The sequence below is a fragment of the Abramis brama genome (genome assembly GCF_963993115.1).
Source record: "Abramis brama genome assembly, chromosome: 22".
Taxonomy (NCBI): domain Eukaryota; kingdom Metazoa; phylum Chordata; class Actinopteri; order Cypriniformes; family Leuciscidae; genus Abramis; species Abramis brama.
This window is the reverse complement of record NC_139984.1, coordinates 29,569,114-29,586,787: the sequence shown is the minus strand read 5'-3', so window position 1 is coordinate 29,586,787 and position 17,674 is coordinate 29,569,114. Positions and strand designations below refer to the sequence as shown.

The 17,674-nt window shown below is 39.7% G+C and overlaps 1 protein-coding gene across 1 annotated transcript in view; it reads left to right on the top strand.

Moving 5' to 3' along the window:
• Positions 1-17,674, top strand: part of dlgap4a (discs, large homolog-associated protein 4a) — a 169,569-nt gene that overhangs the window by 136,042 nt on the left and 15,853 nt on the right. Inside the window, exons 6-7 of the mRNA XM_084098390.1 lie at positions 5,846-6,002; positions 8,495-8,684. Coding sequence (XP_083954516.1) covers positions 5,846-6,002; positions 8,495-8,684 — 347 coding nt within the window. The remainder of the gene's footprint in view (positions 1-5,845; positions 6,003-8,494; positions 8,685-17,674) is intronic.

Here is a 17,674-nt window from a genome sequence, read left to right as displayed (position 1 = left end):
AATTACTCTCCCTCATGTTGTTCCAGCCCCGTAAGACTTTCGTTCATCTTCAGAACACAAACTAAGATATTTTTGATTAAATCTGAGAGCTGATCACTCCTCCATAGGCTGCAAGGCAATTTCATTCTGCCGGTCCAGAAAGTTAGTAAAGACATTGTTAAAATAGTCCAAGTGACTACAGTGGCTCAACTTTGAGTTTATCAAGCGACGAGAATACTTTTTGTGCGCAAAAAATACGTTCTTACGTACAATCCAGAAGCGCTGCGCTGTTACACTACGTGAACTCACTCAGAGGAACACAGAGAAGAAAATGAAGAGTTGAATAAAGTCGTTATTTTTATTTGTTTTTTTGCGCACAAAAAGTATTCTCGTCGCTTGATAAACTTAAGGTTGAGCCACTGTAGTCACTTGGACTATTTTAAGAATGTCTTTACTAACTTTTATGGTCCGGCAAGTTTCAATTACAGAGAAGCCTATGAAGGAGTGAGACAGCTCTCAGGTTTCATCAAAAATATCTTAATTTGTGTTCCGAAGATGAACGAAAGTCTTACGGGGTTGGAACAACATGAGGGAGAGTAATTACTGACAGAATTTTCATTTTTGGGTGAATTAACCCTTTAAGTCTACCTGGGTCTCGTCTATAATCGACGTCCCGGTTCAATAATATTTATACTCTAGCGCGTCTCCTCATCGACGTCGGCTGAGTTCCCAAACCAGGCAGACTTCAGTAAATGTCCTTCAAATGCTTTTAATCATGGCTAGGAGAGTTCTCAAGCATTTCTCAGAAATCTCTCCTAAAAAGAAAAATACATCAGGTTTTATAGGATAAAGACAGACATAACAGTATGATCAATGTGACTAAACTCATGTCAGGTTAAAATCTTTGCAAAAACAAGCCCCCATTTCACCCTCTGTTACTGGCAGAGCAAATTTCGATCTCAAATCATCATTTTTTTTTAAAATGGTTAGAAGTTCAGTTGACTCAACATGTCATGAGACTATTCTAGACAGTTTATTTCTTATATAGTCTGGTCCGCATCTCAGAATTTTTGGATACCAAAATGGACACCAACAATATTCAGAGTACATTTTGTTCGAGTGTTAGAATGTTAGGCCTAAAGGAGTAGTAAGGTTTAGATGTTAGACTTATGGTTAGTTTAAAATACAGTTTACTATCTTATCTATTAAAAACCCATCACAGGGTGATTCTAGGGTTTTTCAGTAGCACCTCACTGCAGTACACGAGATCCAGGGGGCGGAGTTGGATCCAGATCTAAGGGGTGGAGATTGGTAGGTTTTGGCGGTGGGTTTAGGGATCAGGGGGTGGAGATGGGTAGGTTTTGGCGGTGGGTTTAGGGATCAGGGGGTGGAGATGGGTAGGTTTTGGCGGTGGGTATAGGGATCAGGGGGTGGAGATGGGTAGGTTTTGGCGGTGGGTTTAGGGATCAGGGGGTGGAGATGGGTAGGTTTTGGCGGTGGGTATAGGGATCAGGGGGTGGAGATGGGTAGGTTTTGGCGTGGGTTTAGGGACCAGGAGGTGGAGATGGGTAGGTTTTGGCGGTGGGTTTAGGGATCAGGGGGTGGAGATGGGTAGGTTTTGGCGGTGGGTTTAGGGATCAGGGGGTGGAGATGGGTAGGTTTTGGCGGTGGGTTTAGGGATCAGGGGGTGGAGATGGGTAGGTTTTGGCGGTGGGTTTAGGGATCAGGGGGTGGAGATTGGTAGGTTTTGGCGGTGGGTTTAGGGATCAGGGCGTGGAGATGGGTAGGTTTTGGCGGTGGGTTTAGGGATCAGGGGGTGGAGATGGGTAGGTTTTGGCGGTGGGTTTAGGGATCAGGGGGTGGAGATGGGTAGGTTTTGGCGGTGGGTTTAGGGATCAGGGGGTGGAGATTGGTAGGTTTTGGCGGTGGGTTTAGGGATCAGGGGGTGGAGATGGGTAGGTTTTGGCGGTGGGTATAGGGATCAGGGGGTGGAGATGGGTAGGTTTTGGCGGTGGGTTTAGGGATCAGGGGGTGGAGATGGGTAGGTTTTGGCGGTGGGTTTAGGGATCAGGGCGTGGAGATGGGTAGGTTTTGGCGGTGGGTTTAGGGATCAGGGGGTGGAGATGGGTAGGTTTTGGCGGTGGGTTTAGGGATCAGGGGGTGGAGATGGGTAGGTTTTGGCGGTGGGTTTAGGGATCAGGGGGTGGAGATGGGTAGGTTTTGGCGGTGGGTATAGGGATCAGGGGGTGGAGATGGGTAGGTTTTGGCGGTGGGTTTAGGGATCAGGGGGTGGAGATGGGTAGGTTTTGGCGGTGGGTTTAGGGATCAGGGGGTGGAGATGGGTAGGTTTTGGCGGTGGGTTTAGGGATCAGGGCGTGGAGATGGGTAGGTTTTGGCGGTGGGTTTAGGGATCAGGGCGTGGAGATGTGTAGGTTTTGGCGGTGGGTATAGGGATCAGGGGGTGGTGATGGGTAGGTTTTGGCGGTGGGTATAGGGATCAGGGCGTGGAGATGGGTAGGTTTTGGCGGTGGGTTTAGGGATCAGGGGGTGGAGATGGGTAGGTTTTGGCGGTGGGTATAGGGATCAGGGGGTGGAGATGGGTAGGTTTTGGCGGTGGGTTTAGGGATCAGGGGGTGGAGATGGGTAGGTTTTGGCGGTGGGTATAGGGATCAGGGGGTGGAGATGGGTAGGTTTAGGGGTGGGTTTAGGGATCAGGGGGTGGAGATGGGTAGGTTTTGGCGGTGGGTATAGGGATCAGGGGGTGGAGATGGGTAGGTTTAGGGGTGGGTTTAGGGATCAGGGGGTGGAGATGGGTAGGTTTAGGTATATGTAAGGTAGGAGGAGTTGGATCTGGATCCAACTCCTCCCCCTGGATTTCGTGTTCTGCAGTGAGGACCATCTCGGGTTTTTTTAACACAAGAGGGGCCACAGTTAAGGGGCCAATCTATACAGAGGGGCCAATCTAATGTTGTGTTTATAAAACTGTAGATATCCAATAATTTAAAGTTCAGTAAGCTTTAAAATCAGCAATAAACGGTGATACATTATTATCTTTTAATGGCATTTATTCACTGCTGTAAATAAGAACAGTCAAATTCAATTTGTATTAACTTTTCACTTTTCAGAAGTGAAAAACTGTAATAAATAAATTAATCCGATCTGTGAATAGAGTACAACTCATAAAAATAATAACACTCAACATTAGGTTATATAAACTTTACACAAATCCTCACAACCTTATATTGGGCAAAAATAAATAAATAGAACAGCCTTATTTATACAAATGCAGAAGTATATTAATCATTCATATAATAAATACACAATTAATTAATATAACTTTATTAAGTAAATGCAATAATAATAACTTGTATCCACATCCTATTAAATCTGCATAGCAGCAGTTGCAGTAAATTTGCATTGATGAATAGACAAAATTGAAATATGCCAAAGCTAATTAGCCTTTTGCATATATCACTGTATAATATCATATATCCTTATGTTAGATGCTACTTTTTCAAAAGGGTACCTTTAGTTTAACTACATGTAAATTACATGAATCTTATAAAAACAGTTTAGAATAGCTTAATTAGTCTAGTGTTATTTTAGTATTATTTATTTATATATATATATATATATATATATAGTATAATTTAGTAATATTTTATTTGAGAATGTTTCTGGATGTCATGACGTTTTGTCACTAACTTCTGTGAAGTCTATCGTCACAGAAAACACATACATTACCCACTAAATTTAACTTGAGACTCGTGTCGTTCACTTAGCTTGACACAAAATTCAAGAAATTAGCCAGATTGTGCCACACAACATTGCAAAACACCATCTATTTTATGTTTCAGACAGCAAGAAAACTCAACATCAAATATCTTCATAATCTCTAGATATTATGAGAAATTACAACATGCACACACTCAATGCAATCAAACACATCTCCAGACAAACACAAGGCTCCACATGCACGCATGATGACTTTAAACTTTAAATGTGATTCTCTCTGTGATAATTGCTAATGCCCATCACATACGGAGCATTATTTAGTGCCTCATCTTAATCAAATGTCCTAAATTGAACATTTGATCATTGATGCTATCAGGAACATATTCCCTGTGTCCAGCAGATGGCAGCATGTTGATTAGGAACTATAAAGCTTCATATCTGAAGTGTTCAACCATAGGATGATTCTCATTAAACAAGACTCACTTTATCCACGGTCAACAAAAACTACAAAGTTTTTAATATCTCTTTAATATCTTGATTGTTCCTCCTAGATGGTGTGATTAAAAGGAGGGCAAATTGAGGCTCTTTTTGAAGTAATATCAAACTGCAAAGAGTTTTGTATCAAACTTCCATTAGAAATGCCACTCACTGGATTAACATGCACGCTGCATAATGCTGACTGTGAACATGATGCATACTATTTGTTCTAAGTATAGTGATATAGAATACACTACATATGAAGTATAGTAAACTATACACTACGTACTACACATTATGCATGTATTCAATTTCAAACACAGTAAACACAGGCCTCAGCAAACTTACACATGATTTAAAATAAATTAAAACTACTAGAATAAATTAATTTAATTTGTATAGAAATTTTAAATAAAATATATTTAAAAAAAAATATTTAATTTTAATCCTTATCCAGCAAATCACGGAAGACTGGAAAAGTCATGCAAATTGAGTGGAAACCAGAAAAACATTTGCCTCTTAAAATTTCTGGAATCCTGTTTTTTTACTGTTTTTTATTTTTATTAAAATTGATTAATTTTGATCTACTTTGCTACCTTTAAGGAGACATATAAAACTGACATTTTTTTATTTATTTTTTTACAAATATCTGTATAATAATAAATTCATAAATAATCAAAGTAAATATGTATAGTCATATGTAATGTGTATATGTACCGTATATATGTAAATTTGTATAGTGATATACAATATATATTGTAAATATTATAATACATACAAATATTTGTTAGAAATATATGTCAGAATTTGAATAAATATTAATTATATATATAATATTTGAACAATTTTTATTGGCATTTCAAAAGTGGTACGTTGAAAAAAAAAATTCAATACATGAATTAAAAAATTCCTTAATCATATAAAATAGTTCACGGACAACTGGAAAAGTCATGCAAATTCACTGGTTAATAAAAGTTCAAACCCTAACGAACATTTGGGAAACGATGGCGTTTCTATTTACTGTTTCACATACTAGCGTTTTTTCATAACAATAATCAGTCGAGCCAGTGTTGATGAACCTTAGAAACAAACATCAGTCTTCCATGTAACGGCCCACCCTTCCTATACTAGCAGACAGAGTCCCTGTCGGTTTGGAGTGGTTTGGTCTCCTCTGCAGAGCGCCACATCAGTGCCACACCTGCACAGGTCAGTGTTTAAGCCCCGCCTCCACCTGATCACGTGACACATTCTACCTCTATACACTAAAAACACGTTCCCCACGAAACCCCCCGATGCACGACCTGATCACGTGACACATTGTCACTCTATACGCTAAAAACACGTTCCCCACGAAACACCCCGATGCACGACCTGATCACGTGACACATTCTCACTCTATACGCTAAAAACACGTTCCCCACGAAACACCCCGGTGCACGACGTCCACCTCCACTAGAATCCTGGCTGAATCCTCACCAAACTTTCTTTATTTTTTATTTTTTATTTAGTTCCTAACGTCCTGCACCTGGCTCTCTCTCACCTCGCCTATGACGCTACTAAAAAATAAAGTCACGTTATTGGCTAAGTAGCATAAGCAAAGGTTTACTGTAGAATGCATTGTGATCTGATGCTCTTGTGTTTGCGTTCCTCTCAGCTGTATGCCGCCTCTATGCGAGGTCCCCACCAATCGCAGCCTGGATAACCTGGACTGTTTGATGACATCAGGGGAAGTGGGTCTGCAGAACTGGGACACTGATGGGGGGTTCGGTCAGCGCTGCTCCACGCTGGGACGAGGGTCTACCATGAGACAGGTCACAGACATCCTTTCATTTATTGCAAATCATTAATGCATCATTGTTATTATTGCTAATACTTAAAGTACATTGTAGTTTTTAATACTTAGTTTAATTAACTGGTGCACATTATCATAAAAGAAACAGAACTTAAATTGAAGGAGGGATCCAGCCCATACCTAGTGACCTGCAACACCCTAGCAACCATATAACAATCCACAGAACATCATAGCAAACATATAGCAGCACCATGGCAACCCCCAGGCCAGAATGCCCTAGTAACTACATTCCAACTCCCTGAACAAACTTAAAACCACATAGCAACACCCTAGCAACCCCTATAACACCCTAATAACCACATGGTAACACCATAGCAACCACCAGAACCCCCTAGTAACCACATAGAAAACCACAGAACAGCAAACATGTGTACCATGGAACCATATCACTCCCAGAACATTCTTACAGTAGCAACCCCTATAACACCCTAGTAACCACATGTTAATACCATAGAAACCCCCATAACATTCTAGTAACGACATACAGTACTAAAATCATAGCAACCCCCAGAACACCCTAGAAACCACATAAAAAAAAAAAAATCACCATAGCAACCCACTGAACATCCTAGTAACTACAAAGCAACCCCCGAACAACACTGCAATACCCTAGCAATCCCTATAACACTCTAATAACCACATTGCAACACCATAGCAACCCCTAGAACATTCTGTTAACTACAAAGCAACCCCCGAACAACATTGCAATACCCTAGCAATCCCTGTAACACTCTAATAACCACATGGCAACACCATAGCAACCCCTAGAACATTCTAGTAACCACATACAGTGGCAACCCCAGAACACCCTAGCAACAATAACAGCCTAGTAACCACATAGCAACCAAAACACCCTAACAGCCACCCACAGCAACCAATCATCTTATCAGAGAGTTTTGCTCACACTTTCTTCAGAGGATGTAAAAGTCTATTTCTGTTTAGTCTTGTAAATCACGCCGTTATGTGTTCCACATCGCAGACTCAGAGCAAATGCTGAAATGTGTCAGAGAGGTTTTGCTGTTCACTCGACCTCAGATTAAAAATGCTGTAAGACATCCTAAAGCTAGTTTAAGGAGACGTGGAGGGTGGGAAATCAGTTTGAGGGCATGTTATCGGGAGGAGATACTTGGGTGTTCGCCTACATTCCCTCTCAGTATGCTGATGAAGACATCAGGACCAGTGAAGCCAGTCGAGGGCTTGAAATGTTGTTGATTTCTAAAGAGGAAAGAGAATTGATTTTTTCTGAAGATCTACTTTGCCTGCTGGGATTATTGTGAAGACTGATGGATGCTTCATGGAGAAGTTGTTTCTGAGATTGGAAGAACGCTGTCGGAGAGTAATTGCGTGAATCAAAGGGAAAGAAGTCAAGAAAAAAAATCCTAGGAATTATCTTGGGATTTCTTTTTTTAATTCAATGAGCTTTTTCACTTATTTTTTCAGTTACTGCAGTTTGGTATTTCTGTCTATTTGTTTGCCTTTAATTGTCAGGTTTATTCTTGACAAACACACACAAATCTGCTGTGTCCCTGTGGAAAGTGTCACATGCTGGATGAACAAACACAAACTCTCTCTTTACTCTTCAACATCTGAACGGCTCATGCAGGCTTGCACACTACCGCCGCTTTTCCTTCGAGAGAGTTTGATCCGTGATTGTGTTTTGGTTGCAGGATAGTTTGGAAAGACTTAAAGGTCATTTGAAGCACAGAAGGACTCATTGACTCTTTCTTCCTGATGGATTTGGAGAGAAAAAGAGAGGACTATTATATTTCAGGTTTAAGACATCCTACACTGGCAGTGCCACAAAGATCAGCTTAGAAAAGCAAATCCCTTTGTAAATAATTTGTGTGTCCTTCTTAAGTTTCGCAAGGCATATTATATTATATAATAAATTAAAATATAAACATTAGAAATATTTAAATTATAATTATTTTATTAAAATATAATAAAAAAATGAATTAAAAAAATGTAATAGACAGATACAATTTTTTTTTTTATTTTTTTTTTTACAGTTTTCCCAGTTTTATGGGAGTTTTCTAAATCTGAATATTTTGGTGAAAAGTTATCTAAATTACTAGCATTTTATAAAAAATAGTTCTCATCAACAGACAAGGACCAGTGCAACTTTGAAAGGAATACATTTTTCTCATTTAATGGCACATTTGTTGCATAGACTTACCTTAAAGGGTTAGTTCACCCAAAATGAACGGAGGTCTTACGGGCTTGAAACGACATGAGGGTGAGTCATTAATGACATAATTTTCATTTTTGGGTGAACTAACCCTTTAATGGAAACCACTCAAGATTCACTAAAGCATGGACATCTGCTGTTGGATTTAGAGCCTTTTCCTCTTCATGTCCGCTCGGTCCACGTTAAAGTGGCGTACCCATCTCTCCCCATGCGAGGCACGCATCCTTTACGAGGGTCGATTCAACCTTCATGTGTCGTTTCAGGTGGAGCAGGGCTACGGGGGACACGCGGCGTACGGGCAGGTGGACTCTCACACGGTGGAGGCCTTGGATCTGCCCACACCGACCTGCTTCCGGTCTCGAAGCCACAGTTACCTGAGGGCCATCCAGGCCGGCTGCTCCCAGGACGACGATACGGACTCCGACGAGACTCCACCTATAACGTCATCCATCAGTAGCTATAACAGCGTCACCAGTGAGTATTGCACGCATGCAAACGCACCTTCAGAGAGGATCACATTCATGGACCTGCTATATACAAAGTTCTGTCATGAAACTCTAGATGGCACAGGCTGATTGGTCCTTAACTCAATCTGCTCGCAATCATATCATTCTTTATAGGGCACAGCTGATTGGGTTCCTGCTGTGTCAGTAGCCAATGAGCTCGCAGCTCAGCCCTCAAATACTTTCAGAAGTTTGCTGTAGCAGTTGCAGTGTGCTTTCAGAAACCCTTCACCTTCCTTAGCTCCACCTGTATAGATCTGCTACGGGTAATTCATGTATGTTATATTGTACAGCAGCAGCATGTCTTACTTGCTCACAGCAGCGTGTCGTGTGTGTACTGGCAGTAGCGAGTCCCGTACTTGCTCTACAGCAGCAATAACAACAGCAGAAGTGTAGCAGATCTATTCCACCCAGACCAATATCAAACATCGTAATCATTATCATGCCAAACACTCCCGAGTTGTCATGACAGAATATAAACCACCCCAAAATCAAAAGAAAAAAGTATGTTTTGTGTAAAGAAAATCAAGCCTGTTTCTATGACAGTTATAATTTGTGCACTTTTACCCATTAAATTCTCATTGTTTTAATGCATCCAGACATTTTTTTGTGCGTTTAATTTTCATTATTTTCAATTTGGATTCTCATTTAGTGGCTCTGTAAAAAGGAAAATGTACACCAGCATCATGTTTTTCATGAGATTCACTCGTTTATAGTCATTAATCCCAAACTGTATTGTTTTAAGACAAAAATGTATAGCTGAGACATAAAATAAGTGGTGAATTATATACGCTGGTTCAAAAGTTTAGGGTTGGTAAGATTTATTTCCACAAAAAAATGAAGCAGCACAACTGTTTTCAACATTGATCATTATCATAAATGTTTCTTGAGCATCAAATCATCATATTATACTGATTTCTGAAGCATCATGTGACTCTGAAGACTGGAGTAATGATGCTGAAAATTCAGCTTTGATCACAGGAATAAATTACATTTTACAATATATTCACATAGAAAACCGTTATTTTACATTGTAATAATATTTCACAATATTACTGTATTTCAGATCACATAAATGCAGCCTTGGTGAGCAGAAGAGACTCTTTCAAAAACATTAATAAATCTTAGTAATCCCACTTCTGAATGCTAGTGCATGTTGTACTCCGGTGGACCTGATTGATTTGGTCTTGTTTAGTGCATTTAAAACATTGTATGACATAAAAAACTGATGAAGGCAAGTGAATGAATGATGCATGTGATAATATAATCACTGAACACCTTAAAGTAATGATGCCAAAAAACTAAATGTTGAGGTGGTTGTCGACAATCACAGGGACAGTACTGAATTTGCATGTGCATAAACAGAAACCATAAGCTTTGATAATGTGGACAAAGTTCACGTCGACAGGCAATATAAAAACTTCATGATAAGCACAGGCCTCATGGACTTTTTGAATATCATGAGGTCATTTTATTGCCTCCAAAGTTGATGTCAGTGCAACCAAACAAGCCCTGTTTTTCTTTCACAGTAATAAAGACCTTAGTGTGAAGTCGGACCGCTTTTCCTTTGAGAGGTCGGCATGTGGGCAAGTCCAGACAGATGATCTGGAATCATGGTGTGAGAGTCAAAACAGCCGTAGACCATGAAGACTGTCTCATGATGGTCCTCTTAAAGAGATAGTTCACGTAAAACATGAAAATACTGTCGTCATTTACTCACTCATCTCAAAAGGCGTATATATTTTGTATGCAAGTGCATGCATCATATGAACATGCAGTCATGATGTTTATTACATCTCAAATGGCCAGTGCCAAGTGTGTAACAGTGAGCTGTCTCTCTCACACACACATACACTAGTTTTCTGACCTACATTTGTGCTGGTGGTGTCCTGCGGAGATGAATCCTTGAGCTTAACGGCTAATGTTTCTCGTCCCATCATGACCGACTCTGGCAAGACTTCCACTGCAAATTAAACCTCATCTTAGGCGGTTTTCCGAGGAATTAACAGACATCAATCAGATTAGTTTGGCACAACGCTTGATAAACCAGCAGCCAGCTTTTTCACGTTTCATTAAAGATGATCTACTTTATTTTTTATTGCTTTTCACTGTATTTCGATATGTCTTATAATTTAATATGCAAGCCGGACACAGTCCAGATTTATTAAATCAAACAACATTCTCATAATTTCATGATGTACTGACATTCATCTTGAGTCTTGAAAAGTGTACTAACAGTAGAGCTACACTCAGAACACCGAATAATAAAATCAAGTCTATTTTTGGAGAGGAATCTGGCTAATGCAATTTAGTTTAGGTAGTAAGCTGTCAAGAAAAACAAATCTTGGCCGTCTGTTTATCTCTTCTACACTTCTGCTGCGTTAAAAAGCCAGTGCTATCATTGTCCAGTCCAGCTATGTTTGGAATAGCATGCTATAATATGCACACATACTGTGCACAGTTGTTGTGAATGTGATTTTTCTATATGCAACACCCAGATGACCTAGTATATATGACACAATGAGCAGCTGCATTGAAAACTATATCCCACAATGCAATGCACTCGACTTGACGCATCACAAATGCTACGTTCCAAGTTAATGGCTAAACGTATCTTTAGAAAAGTTCACAATGTCAGGTTAGATAATAATTATTATTCACTCACACCCCTTTATCTAAACGTCTCTACTTAACCATCAGACTCACTCATCTACCATGTTTGTAGTTTTTAACACCTTTTATTCATGTTTGTAGTTCTAATCGAATCCACGTCCAACATGCAATGGGTTGTGGGTAATATTAGCTGTTAAAGTGTGCACGTATCTGCACTTTGGATTCTAACTGTTAAAAGTAGATCTTTGAACTACTCACTTCAACATACTAGGATTCGGGACACACTAATTATAATTTCGAATACTATTTAGGACGGATCACGAATTGGGACGCAGCAAAAGACTTAATATATAGAAAGATGGTGCACTCATATTACCTTGAATGGGAGAAAGTGCAATGTGCAATATGGCGGAATAAGTCCCGCCTTCTACTGTAAATAAAAGAGCCAATCACTGATTGGTAAAGTCATCATTTTTTTAATGCTATTTGAGAATAAGAAACAACATATGGAACAGTCGATGTCAGATTTTATTGCTGATTTGAAATATGTTATTTAAATGCAAGTGTGGCAAGCATTTTTTTGAGATTTCAGGAATTCCCCATTCAAGTAGATAGGAGTTGGGGTTTTTTTAATGCCTGAAACAGCTTTCTGGAGGCGTTGCAAATATGGCCGCTGAGAAAACAGACTTTCCTTGAAAGGGACTTTGCCTATCATTTCCGTGAATGGAAGTAATATCAGCCGTGATCTTTGAACATCTCTTTCAGTCGAGCATATTGCCAAACACAAAATTAGATAGCTTTCTGTATCATAAACATGGAGCATGATGAGGTCATGTGTACTGTTTATGGTGGAAACTCTTTCACTTCCCTCTTAAAAATAGTGGGCAGAATATAAGTTAGTCCCTTTAAAAAAAACGGTCCACCAACTCCCACCCACAGCACGTTATTTATTGACCAAATGACCTGGCATAAAGGCACTGAATTCATTAATGTCTTTAAAACTCATAAAACAAAATTGCATAATCTCCTGACACTTCATTTTCTCCTGCTATCTAAATAAGATACTGTTTATGTCTTGCTGTTGCATCAAAAGCATTTTATAATGACATAAATATGCTGTATCTTAAAAATATGCCTTTTAAGATGCTTAAGATGTGAAAACTAGACTGATAAAAAGTTAATAGTTAGTTAAAACACTAAATAACGATAAAGCGAGCATACGTATTGTTCTATGTGTTTCAACCAGTAACAAGCCCAAAAACGCACCTTTATTGAGCAAATAGAACCAAAACCAGATCAACCCGCGACTGCCTAAATCTAAATTTGGGGAACAAGCCTAAAATTGCTTATAATAAGCAGTTTTGGCAACTCTGCTGCTGAGAAGTGAGAGCGCGCACGCAAGCGGGGATTCTGTGTGACGCACAAAAACAGCGATTCTGATTCGACCGCGTCAAGACCTTACGCCCCGCCCCCCGACCAATCAGAGCGCAGCAAGTGAACGCCTCGAGCGCGTCTTTCTCCAATCCCGCGTCCTGAAAGCGGATTACCGGATCGGTTCTTTTTCCTCGACTCCTCGAGACGTGGATGGTGGGATCCGTTGAACGGAAGGATATTATAGCGGGTGGGAGGAAACAACACAGACAGAAAAAAAAAAAAAAAAAAAAGCCTTTCAGTGGATCACTTAATTGCGTCTTTTCTGTTCTACGTGACGTGATGGAAGTACGCCATCGACGGTGATCGCTTTACACCGAGAGGAAGAGGAGAATGAGAAGGTGTGTGGATTTTTATACCCGGAGTGCGGGGAGCGAACGCGCGCGCATCGCCTCGAGACGGATCGCGTGTGCTGCTGGTTTTGGCATGTGCTCGGGGTCAGAGGAAGTCACGAACATCACATCTGATGATAGCGAGATTTAGTGTCAGGAATGCATTTCCGTTGATCATTTTAATATTTGATTTAGGGATATTTTGATTGTATTAGCAGGTTAGCTCATGTTAGCATGTCATGTTGGCTACTGGAGGTGTGTTTATACTGATGCATCCGTCTAGACAGGCAAAGCATGACAGCATTTCCTACCTAAACATGACAGCTTACATTTCAGGCATGCTGCTTTTCATGCAAATGCTGCCTTAGGGCATTTAATGCATCTGGGTTTCGGTTGCACGTGTGAGATCTGAATCTGATCACACACACAATGGCCAGTTTCTATGCACCGTGTTTTGAACGAGGTCAAATGCATTTGTCAGGGAGGGATAACTTTAACTTTGGATAGTGTTTGCATCGTATTTAAATCTCACTTGATTCATGCTGAAAATGTAAAGCTGCAGGGTGCCTAACCCAAACATAAGGTTGGGGTTAGGTATTATTTTGCATAATCTCATGCAAAAGAATGAGATTGCATGGAGAATATTGTGAATTTATGCATTTATAATATATGTTTGAAAAGTTTACTTTTATACTCAATATTTTCAGCCGAATGGACTAGATTGTCCTACTTTCAGCCAAATGTTTCTCTTCTTGGTAAACATGTGCTGTGGTATGGAGAGATGTAATCCTTATTAGGATGTGTGTTTCTGATTAATTGCACAAGTCTGCATGTGATGAAAGGGAAGGGATGAGTTCAGTCTGTGTAGTGTGGTCTGTTACACATCTTTGCATTTATGCATTGTATGGAGTGGACCAGGATTTATTATTTAGTTGTGACCAGTTAAAGGGTTAGTTCACCCAAAAAAATAAAAATTCTTTCATAATTTACTCATCCTCATGTCGTTCCAAACCTGTAAGACTTTCGTTCATCTTCGGAACAGAAATAAAATCTGAGAGCTTTCTGTCCCTCCATTGACAGCTACGCAACTACCACTTTGACGCTTCAAAAAGGTCATACAGAGATTGTAAAACTAATCCATTTGAATTGAGTGGTTTAGTCCAAATTTTCTAAAGAGACTCGAATCGCTTTATGATGAACAGATTGAATTTAGTCTTTTATTCACATATAATCATTCATCAACTCACACATCAGTTGTGATAAACGGAAGCTCAAGTATAGTTCGCTTGATGTGCGAGAACCAATGAGGTTCATTCTCGTGTTACGCAGCACGTTTGAGCTTCTGCAAGAACCAATGAGGTTCATTCTTGAGTTACGCAGCACGTTTGAGCTTCTGCAAGAACCAATGAGGTTCATTCTCATGTTACGCAGCACGTTTGAGCTTCAGCAAGAACCAATGAGGTTCATTCTCGTGTTACGCATCACGTTTGAGCTTCAGCAAGAACCAATGAGGTTCATTCTCGTGTTACGCAGCACGTTTGAGCTTCGGCAAGAACCAATGAGGTTCATTCTCGTGTTACGCAGCACGTTTGAGCTTCTGCAAGAACCAATGAGGTTTGTTCTCGCGGGTCAAGCAGGTTCGGTTGATCTTCTGTTTATATTCGCTAACCCAGGGACAGAAATCGCTTAGATTTCATTAAAAAATATCTTCATTTGTGTTCCAAAGATGAACAAAAGACTTACAGGTTTGGAACGACATGTGTGAGTAAATTATGACAGAATTTTTTTTTTTGGGTGAACTAATCAATGTTTCCAACATGTTTTAAATCATTTACTCACTCTCGTGTTGTTCCAAACCTTTATGCTGTTATTTTTCCATTGCAGCACAAAATAATTATTAGCTCTTATGCTTAAAACAACAGTCCACAGTCCCTTAGTCAAGCTTCAAAAAGCATCATAAAACTAGTTCATATTGACTCAAGCAATGGCTTTTTGATAGACGTGGTCACAATGAAGTGTCATATGAAAAATAAGTTTCTCCTTTTGTGCCTCACAGAATAAATAAATTGGAGCATCATAAAAGCGAGTAGCTAAATAAAATCAGAATTTCAATTTTGGGTTCTTTAATATTTTTAACAGCGACACTTTAACAACACGTTTAACACTGAAGGAGGGAGATCCACAGCGCCTCTCAGACTCAGTTTGGTGGTATTTTAGTGCCTGTCCTCTGTGCTCACAGAAAGGCCATGCGAGGTTTGGCAGGGGCCCCGGGGCAAAGCGACTGGCTCTAATGCGTTAATCTGGCCTGAGCCTTCCCTGTAGAGCCAGAACTGTGTCATAAACTCATATCACCCTCAGTGCAAAGTACCAAATATAAAGAGCAAACTCAAACTGTATTTTATTCACGCCACTCAACTGTTAAAGTTCCAGAGGGAGGTCTTGTTGTAATTAATACAGTGCTGCATTGAGATTTGTTCTCAGTATAAAAGTGTTTAATTAAATTGCCACTACATCTCAGAGAAGCCCTGCTGAAGTAAGTCGTTCAATATCTGTCAGGGGAAATAATTAGCCGTTGCACTTTCGTTACTATGGGGTTTGTGCTTTCCTTGATGGCATCTTGAGTAACTGATTTCCATGCTTTTAGAGGTGAGTATCACTGTTACCAATGATCATGCTTTTCACTCTGAGTGCCATAGTTTAGCTTGTAGGGCTGGGCATTGTCTGGCTTTTTTGAGGTAAATGTGACGTTACATGACATTTTTTATTAGCTGTTTTATTGATGTCTTTCCGCGGCTGAAACAATGATTACACGAGACCTGATAAATTTACATTTATGCATTTGGCAGACGCTTTTATCCAAAGCGACTTGCATTTCATTTCAACGTACACATTTACATTCTTATCAGTTCTTGCTTTCCCTGGGAATCGAACCCATGACCTTGGCGTTGCAAGCGTCAACGCTCTACTGTTTGAGCTACAACTTACATTTTTGTAAATTGTGCTGTATCTTTATGATACAGCACATGTTCATGTCTTTCTTTCTTCAGTAGAAAAGAAATTAAGTTTTTTTGAGGAAAACATTTCAGGATTTTTCTCCACACAATGGACTTCAATGGCAACCAGAATGTTGAAGTTCAAATCAATGCAGTTTCAAAGGGCTCTGATGACCTTTCCAACGTGATGACGTAATACGTGGCGCGTCGCAGACCAGCACAAGACGAACAATTGTGGTTAAAAAGTATATACATTTTTATTTTTTTTAGAAAATGACGGATTGTTTCGCTAGACAAGACCCTTATTTCTCAACTGGGATTGTGCAGAGCCCTTTGAAACTACATTGATTTGAACTTCATCATTCTGGTTGCCATTGAAGTCCACTGTGTGGAGAAAAATCCTGAAATGTTTTCCTCAAAGTACTTAATTTATTTTCCACTGAAGAAAGAAAGACATGAACATCTTGGATGGCACTGGGGTGAGTAAATTATCAGGAAAATTTCATTTTGAGGTCAACTAATCCTTTAAGAGTGACAAAACAACACTTATTGTTTGAATTTTGCACAATTTTTTTCTACATATCATGTTCAGTTAAGTTTTGTTCAGGCATCAACTCAAAAGACGACTAAGGGTACATTTACTAAATGCTTTTCCTTTGCGTTTTTCGCATACAGATGACAGTGTTGTCAAAACGACCAAACACGCTGTATTCTGCTGCCGGGCCAGAAGGTGGCGATATCACTTTGTAAAGAAACACTATAGACTGAACACGTAATATGCATGCGCATGATGTCACCAGTTTCACAAAGTCCTGGTTTTGTAGTTTACACTGAGTTGATAGCGCTATCGTTTCCTAAAACTTGACTCTGAATACTGCTTTCAAAAGTGTGTGGTTTCAGGGCCCCAAAATGCCATTATCGTGTAAATGAACAGCCGAAACGCATACAAAGTTTTCAGTTTTAAGCTAAAACAGTGTTGTGTAAATGACCCCTTAAAGATCGTTTCTTTGCATTTTAAGAATCAATATCAAAATTAGAATAAATTAAAATCAAGAAATCGATATTTGCCCTAGTAGCTTATGTTTATTGGCTATTTGATGTCAAATCATCCTGTGTCATATTATCATTCATCTGTATTAGCAATGCTATCGCGTTTACACTTGGCATTAACATGCGACCTGTATCCGGATGTTTCCATTACAGCATCTTTCCACATTATTAGCACTTCCGGCCTCAATATCCTCCTAATTTTGTGAGATTTGTAAAACATCCCCCGACTGAAAACTGTTTTTAAAAGAAAACCCATTCATTCAGGTCGACTTTGCACCGACTTTTTTTCCATGGGAATGCGAGATCCGATCTGTTATCCAGATACAGAAGCCACTTGATGTGGACAGGTGTAAACGCTAGGGCTTCACAATATATCGAAATATCGCAAATGTATATATCGCAATATGCATATCGCAACGGCTTGCGATAACTAGGGTCATGAACAACATACAAAGAGAAAATCACTCACTGCTCTTGGCTGAATAACTTTCGTAGCTTCAATAAGAATCATATTTAATTCA